Here is a 23,396-nt window from a genome sequence, read left to right on the forward strand (position 1 = left end):
TGACAGAGACTCCACCAGGCAAGAACAAGCAGTAGGCACTGTCACTTGGAATCAGTAGTGAGAGAGGTGGAGAGATGCAGAAGTAGGGGAAAATGAAAGCCTAAAATAAACCACTAGCAGGCAAGTGGTAAAAAAAAAAAATAATAATCAAAGAATACAGAATGGAGACCAAAGAGACAGGGAGTGGTAAGATGAAGACAATATACAACAGACGATCAATTGAAGAGTATTAACTCCAAACTGTTTACCATCTCATTATTGCCCCAAAAATACACAAAAATTAACTGGAGAGCACAGAAAACACACACTACAGAAAGAGAAATACTGTTTTTACAGCATGATTTAAACAACGTACAAAGCTATATAGAGCCACACACTGAATGGAAAGCTTCCTCCAGATTATGCAGAATAAAATGCAGCTACTTTCAGATAAGAAGTACTGGAATACTCAATATCAAGACACAAGGTTGCTTAGAACTGACAGCTCAAGAGGATCTGCAATTGTAAAACAGGCCATTAACAAACTGACTTAATACACAGATAATTAAAAATTGACTCTATTGAAGAACAATTGGTTGCGCTGGCGCCAGCTACTCTCTGCACTAAATGAGGGAGCCTGTAGGGAAAGAAAAAGTCCAATATCATACTGGATACAGTGTGCAGCAAGAATATTAAAACTGCACAGGGAACCTTTTTACAGAACTATTTTCAACACTGATAACATCAAGGCACCTAAAAGCAAAACCCCAGAATACAGTTATTTCTCTGCATGAAATAAGTGTAGAAGTCCACAGGGTTTCCACAGTGAAAAGAGCTATATGTTTTGAACAAAATTTAAACAGACATCAATTTATTTGCTAGTTCCATTAGCTGCCATTCATTACCAATTGAAAAAGCACTGCCAGGAAAGCACGCAGAAATGCTGTCGAAGTAGCTTGATGTGTCCATGCATTCATTTGCTGTGCAACCCAGCAGAGTTCAGCAGCTCTTGGCTTAGAACACCATACTGAAGCAGCACATTTTTCCAGGAGAAAAAAAACCAAAACAAACAATCAATATTTATACACCATGCTCATTACTGTGGATTTTCTCACATAAACTCCAAATATTTGATTACTGTTTTCTGGGAACACGAACCTTATTACTGTATAACCTTACTCTGGTGAGCAACTTGATGTTTTTACCCTCATTTCACCATTTGGAAACAAAGTCAGACCAGCAGTTAACAGTTTAATTAGCAACATGCAGGACATTTCCTACTTGGATTTCTTTACATGAGCAGTTTCTGGCAGAAAGGGAGTAAATCACATTTACTTACCCTTTCCTCATGACCAGGAGACTTGAACAGAAATCAACCCACATCTGCAAATTTACTTCGACACTAAAATTTCTTAACCCCTTAGACTGAAGTAAAAAAAGTCTATGGTTAATGAAGCTTTCTTTCCCAACTGAGTTGCAAAACACTAACAAATCCCCTCACCTTGGCACTTCCGATAAAACTTTTTACCCTCCTAAACAGTGACTGTATTTTATGCCAAAAGACAACCAAACCACATGTATTTTGTGCAAAGTTGGCAGTCATCCCTATAATTTACCTCACCTGAGAGAATACATAAACCACCAGAAACAGAGCAATTACTATGTTGTGCGTTTTTTTTATTGCCCGCATCTTCAGAGACAAGAACAATGTCTATAAATCTTACCTATGGTTAACTTATAAAAAAATATATTTCAGGAACAGGTTAAAATAGATACAATTCATCTGATGTTGTATAATTGCAATAGAATGTACAAGGCTGTACTTAGACATGAGTTGAATAGATTTGGTAAGAAGCATCTATTACACAACTGAAAACCAAAGAATCTCAGTATTTAAAATCTAGCCATTATGAATTATATACAAATGAAGGCAGTAACGCTACAGAAAAAGATATATTAGATCACCCAGAACTCTAGTAGTCCTATCAAAATACAGGTAATAATGAAATAATTCTGCCAAATGCTAGAAGACATGTTATTTATGTCCCCTGTAAACTAAGGACAGTGCTCTGCCACTCAAAAACACGCATCAAATCCTAGTAATAATCTTTAAATGAAAGTACATTTAAAAAAAATACCAAAGTATTTATACTATGAATGGTATTTGTTATCCTGTTCATGTACAGCAGAAAATGACAATGCTGACAAGAGCTAGCATGCACCAGACAGGACCGTCAAAAAAAGTGCAGATCTTTTTCAAAGAATGAAAGGAAGTGTTGTAGGATTAGGAAAGTATTATCTAGTTTTTAAGAAATAATTGTACATTCATGTATTTAATTTTAGCACGCTTTCCCTAATTGATGCTATTTCCTAAGAAGTCATTCAGCTGTGGTGCTCTTCTTGCTCAGATTCAGATATTCTCATAATTAGAAATACCTCCACATATTTGCTACATGAAGTGCTTGCACCAACACACAGATAAACACGGCTTTCAATGTAACATGTTCTAATTGATCTAAAACATTTTATTTTGATGTTTGTACCTTAGACATCAGGAAGTAAGACTACACAAATAATAAGGGTATGCAGAAGAGTCAAAATTAACAAGATTAAACTATAAAAGTTACCTATTAAGCACACGGTTTGCCTGACAGTCAATAGAAGAATACACAGACAGAAAAGGTGACAGCGCTATTTTGCTTTATGTTTCCCTATATGTACACTTAGAAAGTTTAGCCACCAAAAAAAGTTGCATTTAGCTCCCAATACAGATTATAATAGTTCTACCAAGACCACAGAAGATCTCTTTGCTATACAGTAGCTCATTTTTTTTCAGACCAGATCTTCCACAATTACTACTTTTTCTTCTCAATTGATAGCTAAGCGACTTTTTCTTTTTTTTTTTAAGCCAGATAGTATGCTAGCTTCAAGTTTAAAAATCTTTAAATATATTCATACACATCTACAAAATACTAAAACCTCAACAACAGAACCCTATAAAGAGAGGTTCACTGTTTCTGTACTTAACTTCCCAGCACTTAGACTGTGAATCATTGCAATCATATTGGCGTGTCTGTTCAGTTCTTCCTTCTGTAGTTTTACAAGCGCTTCTTTTTCTTCCAAGCGTCCTTCCAACTGGGATTTTTGAACTTCCAGAGAAGATGCCTGCAGAAACAAACAAAATGTTATCATTTATTTCATTAGCAACTGAAAAACATACACAATACAGTGAAAGCTAAGTGGCCTGCTGGTGAATTTAAGGAAGTAATTAAACAGCACAGTTTTAAAATTAAAAGCTTGTTTCAGAAATATCTTTCTCAGCTATACATTTGGTGCAAATGAATGATTAAAGCTACTGCCACATTTCAAAACATTAGATACCATGGGAAAGCACCAACTCCCACATTATCATTGTCCTGTTTAAACAGAAGTGTTCACAGTTAAGCCATCCACGTTTCATTTCAAGCCCCACACCGGTAAATATTTACCAAGAACAAGGGAAATATTTGCTATACAGCAGATAATATTGCCTGGAGAGATTAGCCTTTGCTTCCAGGGAATGGAAATACAGGAAGTGCTTTGCCGGTCTGCACATTTTGTGACTGCTGATCAGTTTGCATGTACAACGAATCTCTGCCTTAGGACTTTACCAGCAAGGACATACAGGCTGTACTAAAGTTTTGAGGATTTTGTTTTGGTTCCTTTTTTTTTTTTTTTTTTTTTTTTTTTAAGACATTGCCTCGTTAACTCTGTTTTGAAAAAAGACGCTGTTTTTCTTAGAGATAGAAATCGATATTTTATTAGAATTTCAAAGATCAAAAAGAAAATCAGGTGCATTTTGGTATGTACATATGTAGCATTGACACCTTAATTGAGGACGCAAGAAAGGGCAGAAAGCAAGCCAATCCACATTTTACAGCAGTCAAAGCTAATGAAAAGGGGTCTCTTATTTAATATTGCACTACAATTGTGTTCTGGCTTGTTGTTGTTTTTCCCCCAAACATTACATACTCACACACTATGCCTCAGAGCCTGACTCTGACTTCTTTTCTCCAAAATGTAAGCTCAGCTACTCAAAAGGTATACAATTAAAGCTGAGAGAATTTTTTCTTGTCTACTGCATAGACTGCTCTAGTTTCTTTAGCCACTTTATTACTGAAATTTTGATTTACCAGCTTGAGCAGTTCTATAGCTATCTACAATTCTGGTCTCTAGAATGCAGCTGCAAATAATTTCTTACCTTGATACTCAGTTCTTTCCTTCCTTGTTCCGTTTTACTTAATTCCTTTCTCAGAATATCTATTGTTTGTTCCATATCTGTTTTTTCTTTCTGCTGAGTTTTCAGTTTTTCTTCCAGAACTTTTATTTTCTGTTGCAAGGCTTAAGAAAACAAATACATCAAAAGATGGGTTGCCAAACTTAGAAAAGAGATACTGCATTGCCTAAGAAACAAGCAGTTTTTTTAGACTCTGCATGGCTGCTCATAACTGAATTACTGAGTAGTGCCACCTAGTGATAAGTTTCAGTGGTTGCATACAGTAATTTGCAGAAGAGTTAAGTTCTTTTAATTTGCAGTTCCTACAGAAAATAGTTCTAATGGACATGCTGACTGACACATGATGCTGTGCAGAGATTAAGTTAAATCCATATAGTCTGGGAAATCACGTTTATGTATCCTTTCAAGAAAATAAAAATCGATATTTCTTCGTTCAGCTATTACGTATCCCTGGCTAACTTTAAGATTTACAAGTTACTTAGTAAGATATAGCCGCTTATCCAGAGCACATAACAACATCATCTAGTTGATCCAGTTAGTTCTGTAGGTTCAGTGACCTTTAGGTGAGTGACTTACTTGCTATTTTGTCATCTCTCTCCTGTAGCTGTTGCTGTAATTCTTTTATGTGACCTTCAGTTTCTATCAACTGCGCAGCAGTCCTAAAATTGCAGAGGAATAAATTTTAATGATCAAAGTGAGATATGCCACCGTTTTTTTGTCCTAAGAAACTAGCATGATTTTTGTATCATTTCCAATTGCTGTCAGGAGCTTCATATCAAACTTATGAATTTGTGGGCTCTGAGTAGAGACAGATTTTTTTTTTTTTTTTTTTCATTTTCCCCCCACCATGAATCAGTAATGTCCATTCTCTGATCACAGACATACAGTAAAAAGGTTCATACGTGGAGATTAAACACCAGAAAGTGTTGCTTTTGATTACAGCCACAAAGCATTCAGAATACCATGATAGAACTTGAAATTGTCATTCAACCCAAGTCAAAATTAACTGTCATTAGTGACTGGGGAGGCTGAGGTTTTAGCTTTTAGTACACTCCTGAAGTGACAATACCATTAGGAAAATCTGTTTAGGTCATCATCCATGTAAGCACATCTATGCATAAAGGTTTTCCAATACCATTCTGAACATCTTCCAGATTGTCACACAACACTCAGAGGAAAAAAACAAAACAAACCCATCAACCAACCAACCACCACCACAGTTTATAAGATATTGCCATAGCTCACAATAGGTCTGCCGCAATCCTCCCTAATTAGGATAATATTTACTTTCCAGCATCATTTAGTATATAGGTACTGTCATCTACCAGTATTACAGCTGTAACCAGAGCACTTCATACTCTGTGAAGCTTATTTACTTTTTCTTCTACTAGTTAGCCTAATTTCTAAGGCATATTCTCTCTGCCACTTGCCTTGAGTAGTGGCATCTACTGTCACTCTTGTTTACTTATTTGTCCACTTACTATCTACCAGTTTCTAAGCTGCAGCCTCTAGCAAGAGATGAGGGGAGTATATTTGCATGGTCTCCATTTTATTCGTGGCAATTCAAGGATACCTATATAATAACTGCTCCCCTGACCTGCCTTTAAAAAGGGGCAGCTTTCATCAGAATACCTCCCCAATTACACTGAGCTGCATATTGCACCAGTGAAAGCAAGTATCTGAATTTATTCAGTAGCAAACTAATGTATTGGTAAGAAAATTTTTTCCAGTTGAATCAAAACTCAAGGCAGTGACTTGGATTGCTCTGACAAAGCAAGAGCCTGGAAGGATGAAGTGAACTTTGCAAGTAAAACCAAGAATAACATTTTATTTCTAAACTGAATACAAGGGCTGGTTATGAGCATATTTTAAAGATCTCTTCTGCAAAATTAGGTATTAAATAACATTTTTCAAATAGGAACCCTATTCCCTTACTTACGTTGGTGAAAAGTACATCAGACCTCTATTTTAATCCATCCAGAAGGAAAAAAATATAGTTGGTCCTCAAGAAGACATAAGTAATGCTAGTTTTATGGTTGAGGAATGACATTTTATACCACAGACTGAATAGCAACTATCACTATTTCTAATATAATTTTTAAATGTATTAATAGAGTGCCATTGTTTTTGTTGTGGTTTTTTGTTGTTGTTTTTGGGTTTTTTATTTTGTTTTTGTTTTTGTTTGTTTGTTTTGTTTTTCTTTTTATTTTTTTCTGATCTGACAACTTTACAAAGAAACCTTGCAGGTTAAAAGGAAATATGTGAAAATATTTGGGTGAAAACAGCATTTAAGAATTCAACAATGTAAGACGCACCTACCTCCTCCCCCACATGCACCCAAGAATTGGGTCACCTTCATGACTTTAATTCCTACTGTCATTGAAGTCTGTGGGTATTCCCCACCACCACCAAGCAATACAGGAGCAAACCACTGAAGTCACTACCACAAATTTTAGTCTAACATACACATATAAAGCAACCTGAAGCATCTTTCGCTTCCTCTAATTCCATTTCTTAGATGTTACTTAAAGCACAATTGAAAATTTGAGACTGAAGTGCTATTTAGGCTTACTGTTCATCTTCAATTTGCTTTAAAAAAGACTGAATTGAGCTTACCTGTCATTCTGCTGCTTGAGTGATTCATTTAGTTTCTTCATTGCTTCCATTTGTTTATTTAGTGAATTGTATGTAATCTGTAGGTCTTTATATTGTCTTTCAGTTGTTTCATACCTACAAATGAATTGGGGGATTATGGATGAAACATAAGTGCTTTTGAAAAGCTTTTACTTTAATAGTTTGTCAAGTAAACATACTTGGCATTATCTGTGCAATCATCCCACTCAAGCTAAAAGGTGCTTTGGAGGGGAAGACAGAGGGAGCTGGTCGAGGACTTCTGGTGGCAGTTTGTTTGGGTACTTTGTTTTAAATGAACATACTTGGGGTGGAGGGAGAACACCAATACAAAACCAAAATCAAACCAAGCTTTGGTGGCTCCCTTACATATCCTTATTTATTAACAACCAGAAGCAACCTTCCTCCACTAGAAATTTCTTAGGAACTGCTAAAACATACAGATGCCTTTAGAAATTTGACATATACAAACTGTTATAAATTAGCTATTTGCAGTCATCTTTTAGGGACCCTTTGAGTCAGTCTATGATCTCCAGTTGTCTGGTGATACTAAAAACTGAACAGACTGAAGACAATGCAATGTGCAATTAATACAAGTTTATGAGGTAGGTCTCATGCTCTAAGCAAATGTTTTCCTACCAAAAGGAAAATTCTCTGCCCTGCTGTCGATTTTATGATTTTTTTTTTTTTTTTTAAGAAACCCCATATTTAAAACGTGCACATTGTTTAGAAAGCAAGTTTTTGCTTTATAAAGAATCAGACAGATATTTTATTCCTACTTTGGAGAATTTACAGCTGTTATATACTAGATTGAAGCTGATTTGTTTCACGTAAATTAGTCAAATACATGTTCAGAGCGTATGGCTGCATACAGTTCAAGCAAAAAAGGAGGCACTCCCACAGTGACCATACTAACTACTTACTCAAGAAATCTGATAATGGACAAAAGTCTTAAACGTTTTTCCTCTCAATAAATCCCTTATTGGCAGCAGTATGCCTTAACAATTGTCTAATATGTCTGCTCCCATTATTAAGCAAGAAACCTGCTCTAAAGTTTTACCAGTTGCTTTGCCTTGCTGACACCTAGTGACGAGACCAATCCATGGCAGTGGAAAAGCCAAAGCCCTTTTAAGCCTTTATTCTTCCAAAGCATATTTTCATAGTTCCAATCCTTATGTACTTTTTAGGTCTCACATGTCCTTTTTCAGCTTGAGATGCCAAAGAAAGAATGCTTATAAATAATTCAGGATACACACAGTGCTTCCTTCCTTCTTACCTTACTTTTACTTAGTTGCAGTCAAATCTCCTACAGAAGTTACCAAAGATGCAAGCTCCTGCCTTATACAGACATACTGTACTGACTGTTTCTCCAGACTATTTATAGCATGTTGTCAAGACAACATATAAGATCAAAGAAAAAAAGCCAAGAGTATGGTATAATACTAATAGAAAATAAGTGTTGTTATTTCCATTTCTTAGAGAACAATGTTCCCTTTCCTACAAAGTTCATGCTATTTCCTGAACTGGACCTTCAACATCTACAAGTTTATAGTTCTCACTCCATTTAACATATTAACTTCTAGAATGGCTTAAGTTAATCTCACTGACAAGCATACTGAAAAAAAAAAAAAAAAACCAACTTAAAAACATGAAGTAGAATGTAATGTTGCCCTTATAATGTGTTGAGCCCAGGAAAGAGCTTTATCACGCTTTGAATATGAAGTATTTGCTTAGAGATCTTACCTCTGAAGAAGATCGACAGAGGATTTTTTCAGTATTTCATGTTCTTCAGCAACTGTTTGCAGTCTCCTGTTGTGTTGAAAGAGCTGTTCAATATCAGTCTGTGCTCTTTCAGATTCTACCTGCTGAGCTTTCAGCAAATCATTAAGTTCTTCATTTTTTCGTTCTGCATCCTTCAACATTGCAGCAAGAGTTCTTGCCTTTGAGTGGAAAGATACGCCCCATCAAAAAAAACAATTTACAATTACAGGCAATTCTGTTTCGCAAGTCACTTTGTAATATGCATATTTGAAGCCATAGATCTAAGAGTAAAATGCCATCAGCTACATTAAGAAATTGATTTCTCTCACCTAATATTAACTACAAGTTAATTTGTTTACTCTAAATTCCTTTAGCTGCCTTTATAGACAGTGTGAGGGTAAAAGGAAGAAAAAAGTGAAAGATAATACATTTTAGCTACGGATTTAGTAATCTGTAGCCCAATCTTTATTATAACCTTAGAATGCAAAGGAAAATAGGATGTTTACGGTGAAAATCAAGACTGCTCTAAAGTGCAAGCATAGCATACAGCTAAGCGGTATGCAGTTTCTACACATGCAATCACAGCTGAATCTCCCCAGCCAATTTTTTACTCAGCCCTACCCCAGAGTCCCAGAATGAAGCTTCTGCTACTTACCTCAGATTCAGCCTGGGCTCTCTGACATCGGTACTGAGCCATCAGCCTGTCAGCCTGGGCAAGAGCCAGCGCCTTTGCTTCCAAAAGGTCTTGCAGTCTGGTTTCTTTAGACTGTACATAAGAACATTTTTCATTAACATTTTCTGAATGTATAGGCAGCAATGTACCCATTCACATTGGTCATACTCACTGCTAATGCTGACAGTTTCTGCTCATAGACATCCATTATGTCAGATATCCTCATATCAGTGATTGGCTCCTTCATCTGTGGAAATATTTTCCAATTACCAGCACTGTAAATTGGTATTTACTTAGACAGGTAACATGTGCCTAAAGAGCTCAGTAGTTTTGTGAGCTCCACCTGTCTACTAGCTTTTCAAGTTCTTATTTTTATATCTGAGATTATCTGCTCAAAGGCATCCACCTGACTCTTGCAGAAAATCTGTGAAAAATTGAACTATTTAGGCTGAATAGGATTCAACTGCACAAGACTATCAGTCCAGCACTATGAAAAGATAACATCACCACTCTAAAGTGGTTCCCTTTGGTCTCATCTTTGCTGGAGAATTAGCAATCCCCTCATAGGACACCTAAAGTAATTTGCCCTAATATTAACAGCATGAAACACACATAGCTAAAAATTCTTCTTCATACTCTGTGGCCTTCTCAGGACACACAGATTATCAGAAAAGCCCCAGGAAAGTTGTTCTGAAAGGATACTATCCAGAACAGAACTTGTTATGTTAAGCCATTGACTTAGCAGAGGAAATTTATTTACCATATATGGCACAAGTCCTAGGTGTTTATTTGCAGATGACACCAAGCTGAGTGGTGCAGCTGACACACCTGAGGGACAGGATGCCATCCAGAGGGGCCTGGACAAGCTCAAGAAGCAGGCCCATGCAAACCTCATGAGGTTCAAAGCTAAGTGCAAGGTCCTGCATCTGGACTAGGGCAACCCCCAATATCAATACGGCTGGGGGATGAAGGGATTGAGAGCAGCCCTGCAGAGAAGGACTTGGGGGTGCTGGTGGATGAAAAGCTGGTCATGAGCCAGCAATGTGCGCTTGCAGCCCAGAAAACCAACTGTATCCTGGGCTGCATCAAAAGGAACGTGGCCAGCAGGTCGAGGGAGGTGATTCTGCCCCGCTGCGCTGCTCTGGTGAGACCCCACCTGGAGTCCTGTGTCCAGCTCTGGAGCCCTCAGCACAGGAAAGACATGGACCTGTTGGAGAGGGGCCAGAGGAGGCCACAAAAATGATCAGAGGGCTGGAACAGCTCTGCTGTGAGGACAGGCTGAGAGAGTTGGGGTTGTTCAGCCTGGAGAAGAGAAGGCTCCAGGGAGACCTTATTGCAACCTTTCAATAAGTGAAGGAGGCTTCTAAGAAAGATGGAGACAGACATTTTAGCAGGGCCTGTTATGATAGGACAAGGCGTAATAGTTTTAACCTAAAAGAGGGGAGATACAGACCAGCTGTAAGGAAGAAACTTCTTATAGTGGTGGTGAAACACTGGCCCAGGTTGCCCAGAGAGGTGGTAGATGCCCCATCCCTGGAGACATTCCAGGCCAGGCTGGACAGGGCTCTGAGCAACCTGATCTAGTTGCAGATGTCCCTGCTCATTGCAGGGGGGTCAGACTAGATGACCTTTAAAGATCTCTTCCAACCCAAACTATTGTATGATTCTATGATTAAAAAGTATGCCCTAGTCAAGTGACAGAGCTACTTGTTGATTTCAGGATATTTTTTCTTAGGCAATGTTACTGTAACACCTGTTTTGAACATCTGTTCATATATACTGATGTGCAACCAAGTAATTGCTATCCCAGCTGTTCATACAATGAACACCTACTGAAAAGCTACCATCTCTGCAACATTTTGAACCATTATGTAAGTTCTGGGTTTTTTTTTTGCATATTAACAGTAGCCTCCACATAGCTCCAGTTTATTTTATTGTCTGCAAACACTTCAACTCTACATTCTTTTTAGATATTAGTACTACAGGAAAAACTTCTACAACTTTCCTTCACACTCTCTGCACAGTAATACTGCTAGAAGCATTTTCTCAATTGCATTTTTACACACATTTGAGCTTCACACAACATAAGGAACACACATAGAGATGAAGTACTGAACTTTAAGTGAATGTGAATATTGATTTTTAATGGAAAGTTCTACTAATTAGAAGGTCTAAGAAAAGATTCAGTCAACAATTTATCAACAACTTTCTCCCCTTAATAATCAAAGCAGCTTTACAATCTGTCACATTACTGGAAGGTGCTGCACCAGTGCTGTTAGGCACCTGCCTACATTAATACATGCACAGCAGTGTACCCACAGACTCTCACATTCAGTCCTGAAAAAGATGATTAGTGGGGGCATACCGTAGCAGAGCACAAAGTAAGACAAGACCTTTCTTCAGTATTATTCTAGCAGCTGACTGGAACTGGTAGCTTACCAAGACTCAGTCTTATAATTTACAACCAAGAGAGGAGGGTTGCAAAGATAAGATTGAAGGCAATGCCACTCACACAGATATCAAGCCATTATCAGGCTTGATTTTCCCAATTTGCATACTGTCCAGCCAAAAGAAAATAGAAGCAACAATCCATCACATTGATGATAACTTCCTCATGCAGATGGTGGAGGAGCCGACTAGGAGAGGTGCACTGCTGGATCTCATCCTCATTAACAAGGAGGGTCTGGTCGAAGCAGTAAAGGTTGAGGGCTGCCTGGGTTGCAGTGTTCAGCAAGTGCTGGAGTTCAGCATCTTGTGTGGCAGGAACAGAATAGCAAGTAGAATTGCAACCCTGGACTTTAGCAGGGCTAACTTTGGCCTTTTCAAGCTATTGCTGGGGGAAATCCCATGGGCAAGACTGCTTGAACGAAAAGGGGCCCAAGATAGCTGGATTGCATTCAGAGATTGCTTCTTCCATGCTCAGGATCAGAGCATCCCCACACACAGGAAGTCAAGGAAGGGAGCCAGAAGGCCTGCGTGGTTGAATAGGGATCTGTTGGGTATGCTCAAGCAGAAGAGGAGAGTTTACAGGTCATGGAAGCAGGGGCTGGCCACTTGGGAGGAATATAAGGCTGCTGTTAGAGGATGTAGGAAGGCAGCTAGAATAGCCAAGGCCTCCTTAGAATTACAGCTGGCAAGAGGGGTCAAGGACAGCAAAAAGAACTTTTTCAAATACATAGCAAATAAAACCAATACCAGAGGCAACGTAGGCCCACTGATGAACAGGGTGGGTGCCCTGGTGGCAGAAGATACAGAGAAGGCAGAATTACTGAATGCCTTCTGAATGTCTCTGTCTACTCTGCCGGAGGCTGTCCTGGGGAGCCCTGTACCCCTGAAACCCCGGATGAAGCCAGGTCAATGGAGGACTGGATTAGGGAGCAATTAAATAGTCTGGACATCCATAAATCCATGGGTCCAGATGGGATGCATCCGCAGGTGCTGAGGGAGCTGGCTGAAAACATTGCTAGACCGCTCTCCATCATCTTTGCCAAGTCTTGGGAAACAGGAGAGGTGCCCGAGGATTGGAGGAAAGCAAATGTCACTCCAGTCTTCAAAAAGGGCAAGAAGGAAGACCTGGGTAATTATAGACCGGTCAGCCTCACCTCTGTCCCTGGGAAAGTAATGGAACAGCTTATCCTTGGTGTCATCTCAAGGCATATCAAGGACAAGAGGGTTATTAGGGGCAGTCAGCATGGCTTTACCAAGAGTAAGTCATGCTTGACCAACCTCATAGCCTTTTATGAGAATGTAACAAGGTGGATGGATAATGGCAGAGCGGTGGATGTGGTCTACCTTGACTTCAGTAAAGCCTTTGACACAGTCTCCCACAGCATCCTCACAGCTAAGTTGAGGAGGTGTGGTCTAGACAATAGAGTAGTGAGGTGGGTTGCAAACTGGCTTAAGGAGAGAAGCCAGAGAGTGGTAGTCAATGGTGCAGAGTCCAGTTGGAGACCAGTATCTAGTGGAGTGCCTCAGGGGTCAGTACTGGGGCCAATATTATTCAATATATTCATTAACAATTTAGATGAGGGAATAGAGTGTACTATCAGCAAGTTTGCTGATGACACTAAGCTGGGAGGAGTGGCTGACAAGCCGGAGGGCTGTGCTGCCATCCAGCGGGACCTGGACAGGCTGGAGAGTTGGGCGGGGAATAACCTAATGAAATTTAACAAGGGCAAGTGTAGAGTCCTGCATCTGGGCAGGAACAACCCCAGGTTCCAGTATAGGTTGGGAAATTACATATTAGAGAGCAGTGTAGGGGAAAGGGACCTGTGGGTCCTGGCGGACAACAGGATGACCATGAGCCAGCACTGTGCCCTTGTGGCCAGGAAGGCCAATGGCATCCTGGGGTGTATTAGAAGGGAGATGGTTAGTAGATCGAGAGAGGTCCTCCTTCCCCTCTCCTCCGCCCTGGTGAGACCACACCTGAAATATTGTGTCCAGTTCTGGGCCCCTCAGTTCAAGAAGGACAGGGAACTGCTGGAGGTCCAGCATAGGGCAACAAAGATGATTAAGGCAGTGGAGCATCTCCCTTATGAGGAAAGGCTGAGGGAACTGCGTCTCTTTAGTTTGGAGAAGAGAAGACTGAGGGGTGACCTTATTAATGCTTACAAATATATAAAGAGTGAGTGCAACGAGGATGGAGCCAGGCTCTTCTCGGTGGCAAACAATGATAGGACATGGGGTAATGGGATCAAGCTGGAACACAAGAGGTTCCACTTAAATTTGAGAAAAAACTTCTCAGTGAGGGTGACAGAGCACTGGAACAGGCTGCCCAGGGGGGTTGCGGAGTCTCCTTCTCTGGAGAAATTCAAAACCCGCCTGGCCATGTTCCTGTGTGACCTCACCTAGGTGTTCCTGCTCCAGCAGGGGGATTGGACTAGATGATCTTCTGAGGTCCCTTCCAATCCCAAACATACTGTGATACTCAGTCTAAAGCAGCTACAAAGCATCTAACTTGCTTTGAACAGAGAAAAAGGAAATATATTCAGTATCTAACAGTATGGCCCACAAAGCAGCACATTGTATGTGGTGCCTGTTTGGGTGTCTCATTCACAAAGCACGCTGCCGTAAAAACTTCCTTCTGAAGTAATAATAGCACCTTTCCAAGAAGGCCACAAAGACTGAACTGCAAATGCTAAAGAGTCAAGAAAAGGAAAATGTTCGTATGCCCGTTTAGGCATAAAAGAGATGCACCATGCTCTCATAAAGCACCTTATGACCTCTGTTTTATCACAGGCTATTTCTTAGGAAGCGGGGAAGGAGGTTCCTTGTATGTGTCCCAGTAAACCTAGGCAGTTGCAACTACATCTGACACCTGCCTCCGCATCTGACAGCTAGAAGAGTGTGAGCAACCCCACTGGGAAAGGGATCTCAATAAGGAACAGCCCGGCTTCTGATGTAACTCTAACTGAATTCTGCTTAGGAGCTTAGTAAAAGGAGCACATTCTAAACAGGCAGGAATGTAAACTGAATTCAACTGATACATGTGCTATAGCTTGACACTTGGATTTTAATTTCCACGCCCCCCAGTAACAAAGTGTCAAATATTTAGTAACAGTATATAAATTCTACTAACCTCTAGTCCAGAGTGAAGTTTTTGTATTAATTCCTGAATATTCGAGGTTGTGAATGCATCACTTGAAGGACAGGATGAAGAGCATCTCACTGAAGTAACATTGGTCACAGTTGACTGCATTTGGATTCTTTTTGATGCATGCTCCGTTTCTTGTTGTCTATAAGCATTATTTGCTGCAATGCTTTCACCAAGCCTGTATAAAACATAAAGGCTGTTAAGGAAACCATCTGCTACAAATATTCTTGCAAGGACTGAGGATGAGAATAATTTCATAACATTAATTTCTCTTTTGTTGAAAACAGACTACTGGGAACGGTCACATTTGCATTATCACATAACGTTAAGACATAGTATCAGATGTGCACAAACTGTCCAGAGATACAGGAAGCAGAAAAAAATGAAAGGCTGTGATGGCTGCCATGGCTAGCCTAGAGAAACAAATGCTGTACCTCATCAGAAAGGGCATGGTGTTCAGCTCTTCTTGAGCAGAACTGATCACATCATCATCTGTCTCTTGTTAGCTGGAGAAACAGGCTATTTCATTTGTTGTTATTCAGTTTAACTAGGCCACTGTTTATAAGTAGGAACACAGAGAGGGTATTTAAAAAGGATTATAATTAGGCATAAAAATAAGATTGAATCATGAAAAGGCAGAGTGCTACCAACAGACCTTTGTTTTCCTTGTCCACGAGGCTGTTTTACAATACTGTATTGAGTACAGCACATTTAACTTGGTAAGTTTTAACTGAATTCTAAGTATGTAGATAAAAGTGCAATTGGTTAAAATTTGTATAGAGAACACAAAAGCTTAGACATAAGTAAGTACAGCACCTATATTCCAGTGTCTGTATGTAAATTGTGGCTGGTATTTTCAAGTCGGCTACTAATGACATGTTCCAAATCAGAGAGAATGAGGGCAAGAGCTGATTTCTGAGGCGCCAGCCAAAAAATCATTTCCCCTCAATAAATTCCTTAATTACTAAGTTATCCCAATCATTTCACTGAAGTGCTGTCTCAATTGCTTCCTAAGTGAACAGAGTATTTTTAACTTGCATTTATAGACATGTTATTTGGCTATTACATTGCACAATTCCAGACATACTAGATTGTACGGATCCTTTATTCTTCCAGCCAGAGTATTTGTTACCGGCCATTATAAATGCATTTCCTATATCCACAAAATGATGTGATCATAGAATAGTTGAGGTTGAAAGAAGCCTCTAAACATAATCTCATTCAACTCTCCAGCTCTAAGCATGTTGCCCAGCACTACATGCAGTAGTTTTGACTGTCTCAAAGAATGAAGATTCCACAGCTTCCCTGGGCAGCCTTTTCCAGCATTTGACTTCCCTTACAGTAAAAGGTTTCTATTTATTTATGTATATATATATATATATATAAAAGTTTAAAAGGTATTTTTCTTATAGTTCAAGTTTGTGCCTACCTCTTGTCCTGTCAATGGATACCACTGAGAAGATTCTGGCTCCATCTTCTTTGTTACTTTCCATCACACATTTATACAGATTAATAAGATCCCTCTCAAGTCTTCTCAACACTACACAAACCCAGCTCTCTCAATCTTACCTTGTATGACACATGCTTGTCCCTCAAACATCTCAATGCCCCTTCACTAGACTCCCTCTAGTACGTCTGCATCTCTTGTGTTGGGGAGCCCAAACCTATACACACCACTCCAGATGTGGTCTCACCAAGGCTGAGCAGAGGGGAATGGTCACCTCCTTCAACCTGCCAGCAATACTCTTCCTAATGCATTCCAGGGTGCTATTTATCATCTTCACCATTCTTGAGAATAAAAGTTATATTTGCTTTCTTCTAGCCCACAGGAACCCATCCCAGTCAGCATTATTGTCAAAGATAATCTGGGGTGGCCTTGCAACGACATCAAACTCCCTAAACACTCATGGATGCATCTGTCAGATCTCATGGACTTTTGTATGTGTTCAGTTTGTTTAAGTGTTCCATACCCTGATCCTCTGCTACCCTTCCTTCCTCTAGATTTCCCCATTGCTCTCAGGGACCTACGATTCCCAAATGGCAAATCATACCAGTGAAGGCCAAGGTGAAAAAGGCATTGAGTACACCAAGCTTTTCCATGTCCTTTGTCATCAGGTCCTCTGTCCCATTCAGCAGAGATGCACACAGTTTTCATAGTCTATTTTTTGCTGCTGATGTACTCGTAGGAGTCTTTCTTTTTGACCTTCACACATGCCACCAGGTTCAACTCCAAGTGAGCTATGGCTTTTCTAACCTCATGCCTGTGCACTTGGACACTCTCTATTTCTTCCAGCTAATCTGTCTCTGCTTCTGCCTCTTGCATGCTTCCTTTTTATATCTGAATTTTATCAGGAGCTCCTTCCAGGTCTCCTGCCACATTTGATGGATTTTCTGCTCATTGGAATGGGATGGACAATTAAGGCTTTGAAGAAAATGATCCTTTGGAAAGGAGGGGTGAAAGGGATGGGGCAGAAGTGGGAGGGAGGGGCAGGGGGAAACAAAAAAAACCCCACCCAAACAGCCCTCCTTGACTCATTTTCTCCCCAGGGCCATACACCATAGGGTTCTTCCAAGCCAACCATGAAAAAGAGGTCAAGATCTACTATCCTGAAGTACAGGGTTCTAATTCTACTTTTTTCCCCTGTTCCCTTCTCTCAGTAACTTCAGCATCACCATCTCATGGTCACTGCAACCAAGGATGTCAGTGACCTTCACAACCCCAAACAGTCCTTCCTTGTTTGTGAGAAATCAGGTCCAGTAGAATGCCTCCTATCATCAGCTCCTCAATTCTCTATGTTAGGAACTGGTCAATGGTGTGCTCCAGAAACCTCAGGAACTGCTTGTGCCCTACTGCTACCTCTCCAGCAGATATCAATCAAGGTTGTTAAAGTCTCCCACAAAGACCAGAGCCTGTGAACATGAGGCTTCTTTCAGTTGTCCAAAAGGCTTCATCTACAACTTCTTTCTGATCTCACAATCTGCAGCAGAAACCCACTACAACATAACCCGTTTTGGTCTGCCCCCAGTCCTAACTCAAACTCTCAGCTGGCTTATCTATCCCAAGGCAGAGTTCCATGCATTCCCTCTGCTCTCTCATAAAAAGGGCAACTCGCCTTTCTGGCCCATCCTTCCTAAAGATCCCGTATCCATCCATTATAGTGCTCCAGTCACGTGAGCCATCCTACCACAAGTCTGTGATTCAATAGCCCTATAACAGCATGCAGACTTACTTCCAGTTTCTCCTGCTTCTTCCCAATGCTGTGTGTATTATTTTGTAGGCATTTCAGAGGGGCACACCACCTCAGTGATTTCCAGGAAGAGTATGAGGGCTTTTCCCCCATAATATTGTCCTGTAGGCAATCTCATATTTATGTGCACATTGGAGTGACCCAGTTTTAGCCCTACCGTGATGATTGCAACATTCCTCCTGTTCACATAAACCCAAACCCTTTGTTTTCCAACCCAGTTTACTACCTTCTCACTTGATTGTTGGTCATCTTTTCCCCTCCCTTGTCGCCTTTAGTTTAAACATCTTCTCATCAGGTTGGCCAGTCCTTGATCCTCAGTCTCATGGTCACAGAAACCAAACAAAAGCTGTTTCTGACACTTGTTGCACAACCAATTGTTGGCCTACAGAATCTGTCCACTCCTCCTCAAAGCCTTGCCCCCTTCCTGGCAGAATCACAGGCAACATCACCTGTACCCCTATGACTTCCAGCCACCACTATCATGAGTCTCCGTTTCCCAGCCCAAGAGGCATGAACTCTTACTGCCCTGTCTTTGGTATGTCTGGGGTCTCAGGCACTTGAAACTGCAAGGTCTTGAAGAAGGATGTAGTTAAACTCTTCCTCATCATCTCCAACACTCACAAGCTGCTGACCTCCTGCAGCTCCTTCACTTGACACCACAGATCCTCAGCAATTGTACACCTCCTGCAGACTAGAAGACCATCTCCTACTGCCCCAGTCCTAATAAGAATTTCTAAACAGTCCCTGCAGCCCAAGACTTCTGGAGCTGCATACCTCTTCTGAAACTCTATTTGGGTTAGCGCTTCAACTTGCAAGATTTATTTTGTACCTGTTTTGGTAGTTTTACAGACATTCCTCTACTTAAGCAACATGCTCCCCTGCCCTGCCCCCATATTTCTTTCCTTAAGTTTACAGCTAACTAGTTATGCTGATATTGTTGATACATAGTACTACTTGGTAATCCTAAATCCAGCATTGATGTTTCTAGGATGAACACAGTTTAAGACTTATGACTGTGTTCTTAGCACTGGCCTGGTTTTGGGTTATGATTGAAAGGAGTATGATTCCCTAAGGTGTAGAGAGGTTTTTGTTTTTTAAAGTTCTTATATGTGCAAATATGTTCAACAACCAAAGAACCACAATGAGGCAAATTACCATGATTTGGTTAAGGTCATCTTCCTTTACTTTTTCCTCCCATATAATTAGTAATTCCGTTACTGTTCCCAGATAAGCTAGTTATGTCACAAACCTTTCACTTGAGAAAAGCAGCTCGAATGCCAAAAAGACATCCAATCTGGAAGTCCTTTTAAACAATTTCCATTTTTGTTTTTAAAAAGCTCTGCTAACAAAATGGGAAGAAGTTTCAGATCAGTTTTCTAGGTTGCAAAGACTGTAATACAACTTAAGACTGTCTTGCATGTTCTATTACATCTACAGCATAAGGACCCCATCAAACAGAGTATCTCAATATTTTTCCTGCACTTAGACCACCTTAAATATACTACCTGAATTGTCATCTGCTTGTGTCTTATCCTATTCTTGGAAGTTACTGCAAAAGCATAAGAAAGACTTTAAGAACTGAAGAGTGACATGTGTGACAAAATTCAGTAGAGAGAAATCTGACAGTATTAGACATACTCCACGTAGGAAGTTTCAAGAACAGACTTCAGACAAATGAACGCTGAGGGACATAAGTCAATCACCACTATGTTCTCTGGGATCCAATATTAATTGAATATCATCAGCATTTGAACTACTTCCTCTGGTGACCAAATCGCTACTGTCTGTTAACTGCAGATAAAGAAGAAGACGACAATTTTTCTGAAGCTTCTGTCTCTGATGAACTGAAAGGCATATGTCAAGAAACATCAATATCATTAAGTCCATAAAAATGTCAAATCCTACCAGACTACCACAAAAATAAACTTACACTGTGGCAGGAAAATCTGGTAAGGGTGCAGCCTCAAACAGTATTCCAAGTCCCACTTGGACTTGCTCTCTATGGTCTGATGTTAAAGCAAATGCCAAAGGTGTGATCAAGCGTTGATCCTAAAAGAGAAACTACTTTGGTCAAAAAAAGATATAACAGTCAACAATAAAAATCCCACACAGATATCACAATATCAAAGTCTATGAGCACAGAAGTGATTTATTCAAAACTTAAGCTACCTTCTTAAATTCACCCTTCTAAGTTTCTCAGCCTGAAGTCAATGGAAGAGAAGTGATGTTAAAAATAGTTTACACTTCAGAGTATTTAGAAATGTGTTCTCCCATTAAAGCCAAATGCAACAGCTAAAAACAACTACTTTAATTCCTTCAAGTTTTCAATTGCTTGATTTCCATTATCAAGAGTCAGAAGCTTAAGTCTTACAATGATTTTCTGAGGAGCACTAAACTCTCATTGCTACCCACTAAATTACACAATTCCCATTCTTGAAAGAAAACCTTTCAAAAGACCATGAAGCGTTTGACTATCTGGATTAATTTTCCACCTACAAAGTAAATTGTTAAGGTACCAACTGACCAATTACACAAAGTCACAAATTAGATGTATATATTTAATAGTAACCAACTCCACAAATAATTATATGCTTGTGCCAACTTTTTCTATTTTGCTACATTTAGACTGCAGTCCTAATAGAGTCTTAAAAGGACAATTCTTACCAGGCAGCTGAAATACGATTTCACATGCATTACTGAAATAAATGGACTAAAAGCAACCTGCTTTTATTTTAGAATTAACAATGAAGTAACCTCCAAGAAGTGTGCCCAGGGGACTATATTGTCATAGAAGTTTTACCACTTCAGAAATAAGCACACAAAACATTCAGAACTAAAATTACTGTAGTGCAATGACACCTTCCTCACAGATATGCTTCATAAGATTTTTTAAAAATCATACCTGTAAAATTTTGTAGAAGCTGACCTCCATACCAGGTACATCCTGCTTCAGTCTGCTCATCAGATCAAGTGTTTTCAAAATAATATCAGCAGCAAGTTTGCTTTTAAACATACAAATAAAAAAATCAAAGTGGAAGACAAAAAAGGCAGAACAAGATTTGTCAGATCAGCACTGATAAATAAATTCAATCCATTTTAAAAAATTAAAAAATACCTTCACAAAGAAGTTAAATATGTCTAGCAAGGCAACAGTGCCAACACAGAGAGATCACCAATTTGCTTGACATGCTGATGAGTTTCTCCAGCATGCCCAAGATGGAAACAGTGAAGACTGAAAAAAGAGGCACTTTCAAGTTGAAAGTGAGGAGGGTTTAATCACAGGTCAAATTATATTTCACTGGGTTCTGGCCATATAACCCTTAGTTATATCAACATTCAAGTTAATGACAGTGAGCTGAAAGAATGTGTACTCCATTTGTAGTGCAATAATTCCTTCCCCCTCCCAATATGTGATATTTTTGAACTCTGGTTGCATAAAATCAAAATGAAAAATTAGGTGCCGTGAGAAGTTCTGGGAAGCTTCAACTTGGATAAACTTGAGCTACGGCATGAGCTTTAAGTTCGTTGTTCCACATAAGTGGATTTCCAGCTTATACCAAAACCAGTATCAAATGTTTAAGCTAGGTTTTACTTACTAAGTTTGATTTAAATGGTACTTCCAACTACAATTTACTTTCCATTGGAACAATATCACAACGGTCATACAGGTCTCACAAAATTGGATTTTAGATAAATTTGTGTGCTTACCACATTTTAGAGTCCACTACTTTTGTCCCAAAACCAGTATCAATCCCACTATAGGTAAATTGGTGTTCTATTAGAGACACGCATTGACTGGCAGTCAGGACCTTCGAGGCACGCATTTTCAGTATGTCATCTCTACAGAGCAGTAGACTGAGTTAAGAATAAACTTAATATACCTATATTTAGGTACTGGCACCAAAAGGCAACATCTGCTAATACTAAAAGACACAAAAGTTACTGTACCAAAGGACAAGAGCCTCCAAAAGTGCTATTAAAACACAACTACTGAAGTCATGCTTAACTCACAAGCCAAGTAACCCTCACTTTTCAATTAAAATTCACACTTAGGCAGAAACCAAGAGCTAAGGGAAACCACAATAAAATGAGTGGCATAAAGAAAGATGATGAACAAAGGGCCATGAGCAATCAGTTCCTTATACAAGAACTAGTTCTCTAGAAGTGAATTAGTAAAGAGACTTTTTCAACAGAAATCAGCTTAGATGCAGGACTATGTCCTGCAGTCATGTCCTTCTTACTACATGACACTGTGGACAACAAGAATCCAAAAGGAGTGAAAAACTGTATCATTTCACATTATTTTTCCATGTTTCACTGATGTAAGTTTACATATTTGGCTGGGAGCTGCATCTGACTTCACTATATGAAAATATTATACTGATCAAGAAGATGGCCACCCAAACTCCCCTTGCAATTACAACTGAAAACACTCATCTTCATCTTTGATCTGCAAAGTGCTTCTATACTGTTGAATAGCCACCACATTTTATCCTGCACCACTGTATTACACAATAATTTCAAAGCAATTAGAAAGCTACTTAAAGTCTTTGAAGATGACAGTCCTAAGTAAAATAACGGCAGCTACTGTCATTAAAACTACCAAAGTGACCCAAGATGGATATTTCTTTTAACATCTTACAGCAGATCATGTTGGAGGAATAATAAATTGCCAATAGGCAAACAAAAAGGATATTTGTCAGGACATTAATAGCCTTGACCATTCTTTCACACTTTTTCTTCACTAAAAGCTCATCCACAATCTGTTCCGGCATCTGAAGATGATCAATTAGAACAGGCAGCAGAAGATCCACAAAGTGTTCAGCTGAGGTGCTGTTCCCAGTATTAATAACATCCTGTAATAAACACATTTTCATTTGTGTCAATATTTAAAACTAAAGAACCAAGAAGCCAAGCCTATTCTACCCCTTCCTCCACCAGCCTGTCTTCTAGCTTTCCCAGCCTCTTGCTGTTTCAGGTTTAAGACTGCTGGTAAGTATCATACTGGAGGAGGAAGTTTAACAAAGAGTACAGAAACAGCAGAAACTTCCTCATTTCTACAAGTCCTAGAAAGCAATTATTTGATAGCTTTGTATCTGCCTCATGACTTCATGAACTGCCATATCTTCCACTTAACTTTCAAGGCAGACTTGTTTCTAAAATGCAGCGTGACTTTAAAAGAAATGTGCGTTTACAAAGTATGGAATTCTAGAACAGGGAGAATTTTATTTCTGG

General features: G+C 39.5%; 1 protein-coding gene across 1 annotated transcript in view; it reads right to left on the reverse strand.

Annotated features, from left to right (window-relative positions):
• Positions 1-1,635: 1,635 nt before the first annotated feature.
• CIP2A (cellular inhibitor of PP2A) overlaps positions 1,636-23,396 on the reverse strand; it is a 36,344-nt gene continuing 14,583 nt past the window's right edge. The window contains exons 10-21 of the mRNA XM_082047132.1: positions 22,858-23,017; positions 21,870-22,011; positions 21,064-21,163; positions 20,092-20,210; positions 14,899-15,091; positions 9,493-9,567; positions 9,303-9,413; positions 8,630-8,826; positions 6,872-6,985; positions 4,832-4,914; positions 4,220-4,359; positions 1,636-3,144 (exon numbers count right to left, since the gene is read on the reverse strand). Coding sequence (XP_081903258.1) covers positions 2,974-3,144; positions 4,220-4,359; positions 4,832-4,914; positions 6,872-6,985; positions 8,630-8,826; positions 9,303-9,413; positions 9,493-9,567; positions 14,899-15,091; positions 20,092-20,210; positions 21,064-21,163; positions 21,870-22,011; positions 22,858-23,017 — 1,605 coding nt within the window. The 3' untranslated portion in view covers positions 1,636-2,973. The remainder of the gene's footprint in view (positions 3,145-4,219; positions 4,360-4,831; positions 4,915-6,871; positions 6,986-8,629; positions 8,827-9,302; positions 9,414-9,492; positions 9,568-14,898; positions 15,092-20,091; positions 20,211-21,063; positions 21,164-21,869; positions 22,012-22,857; positions 23,018-23,396) is intronic.

Source organism: Streptopelia decaocto (genome assembly GCF_964273445.1).
Source record: "Streptopelia decaocto genome assembly, chromosome: 1".
Lineage (NCBI taxonomy): Eukaryota > Metazoa > Chordata > Aves > Columbiformes > Columbidae > Streptopelia > Streptopelia decaocto.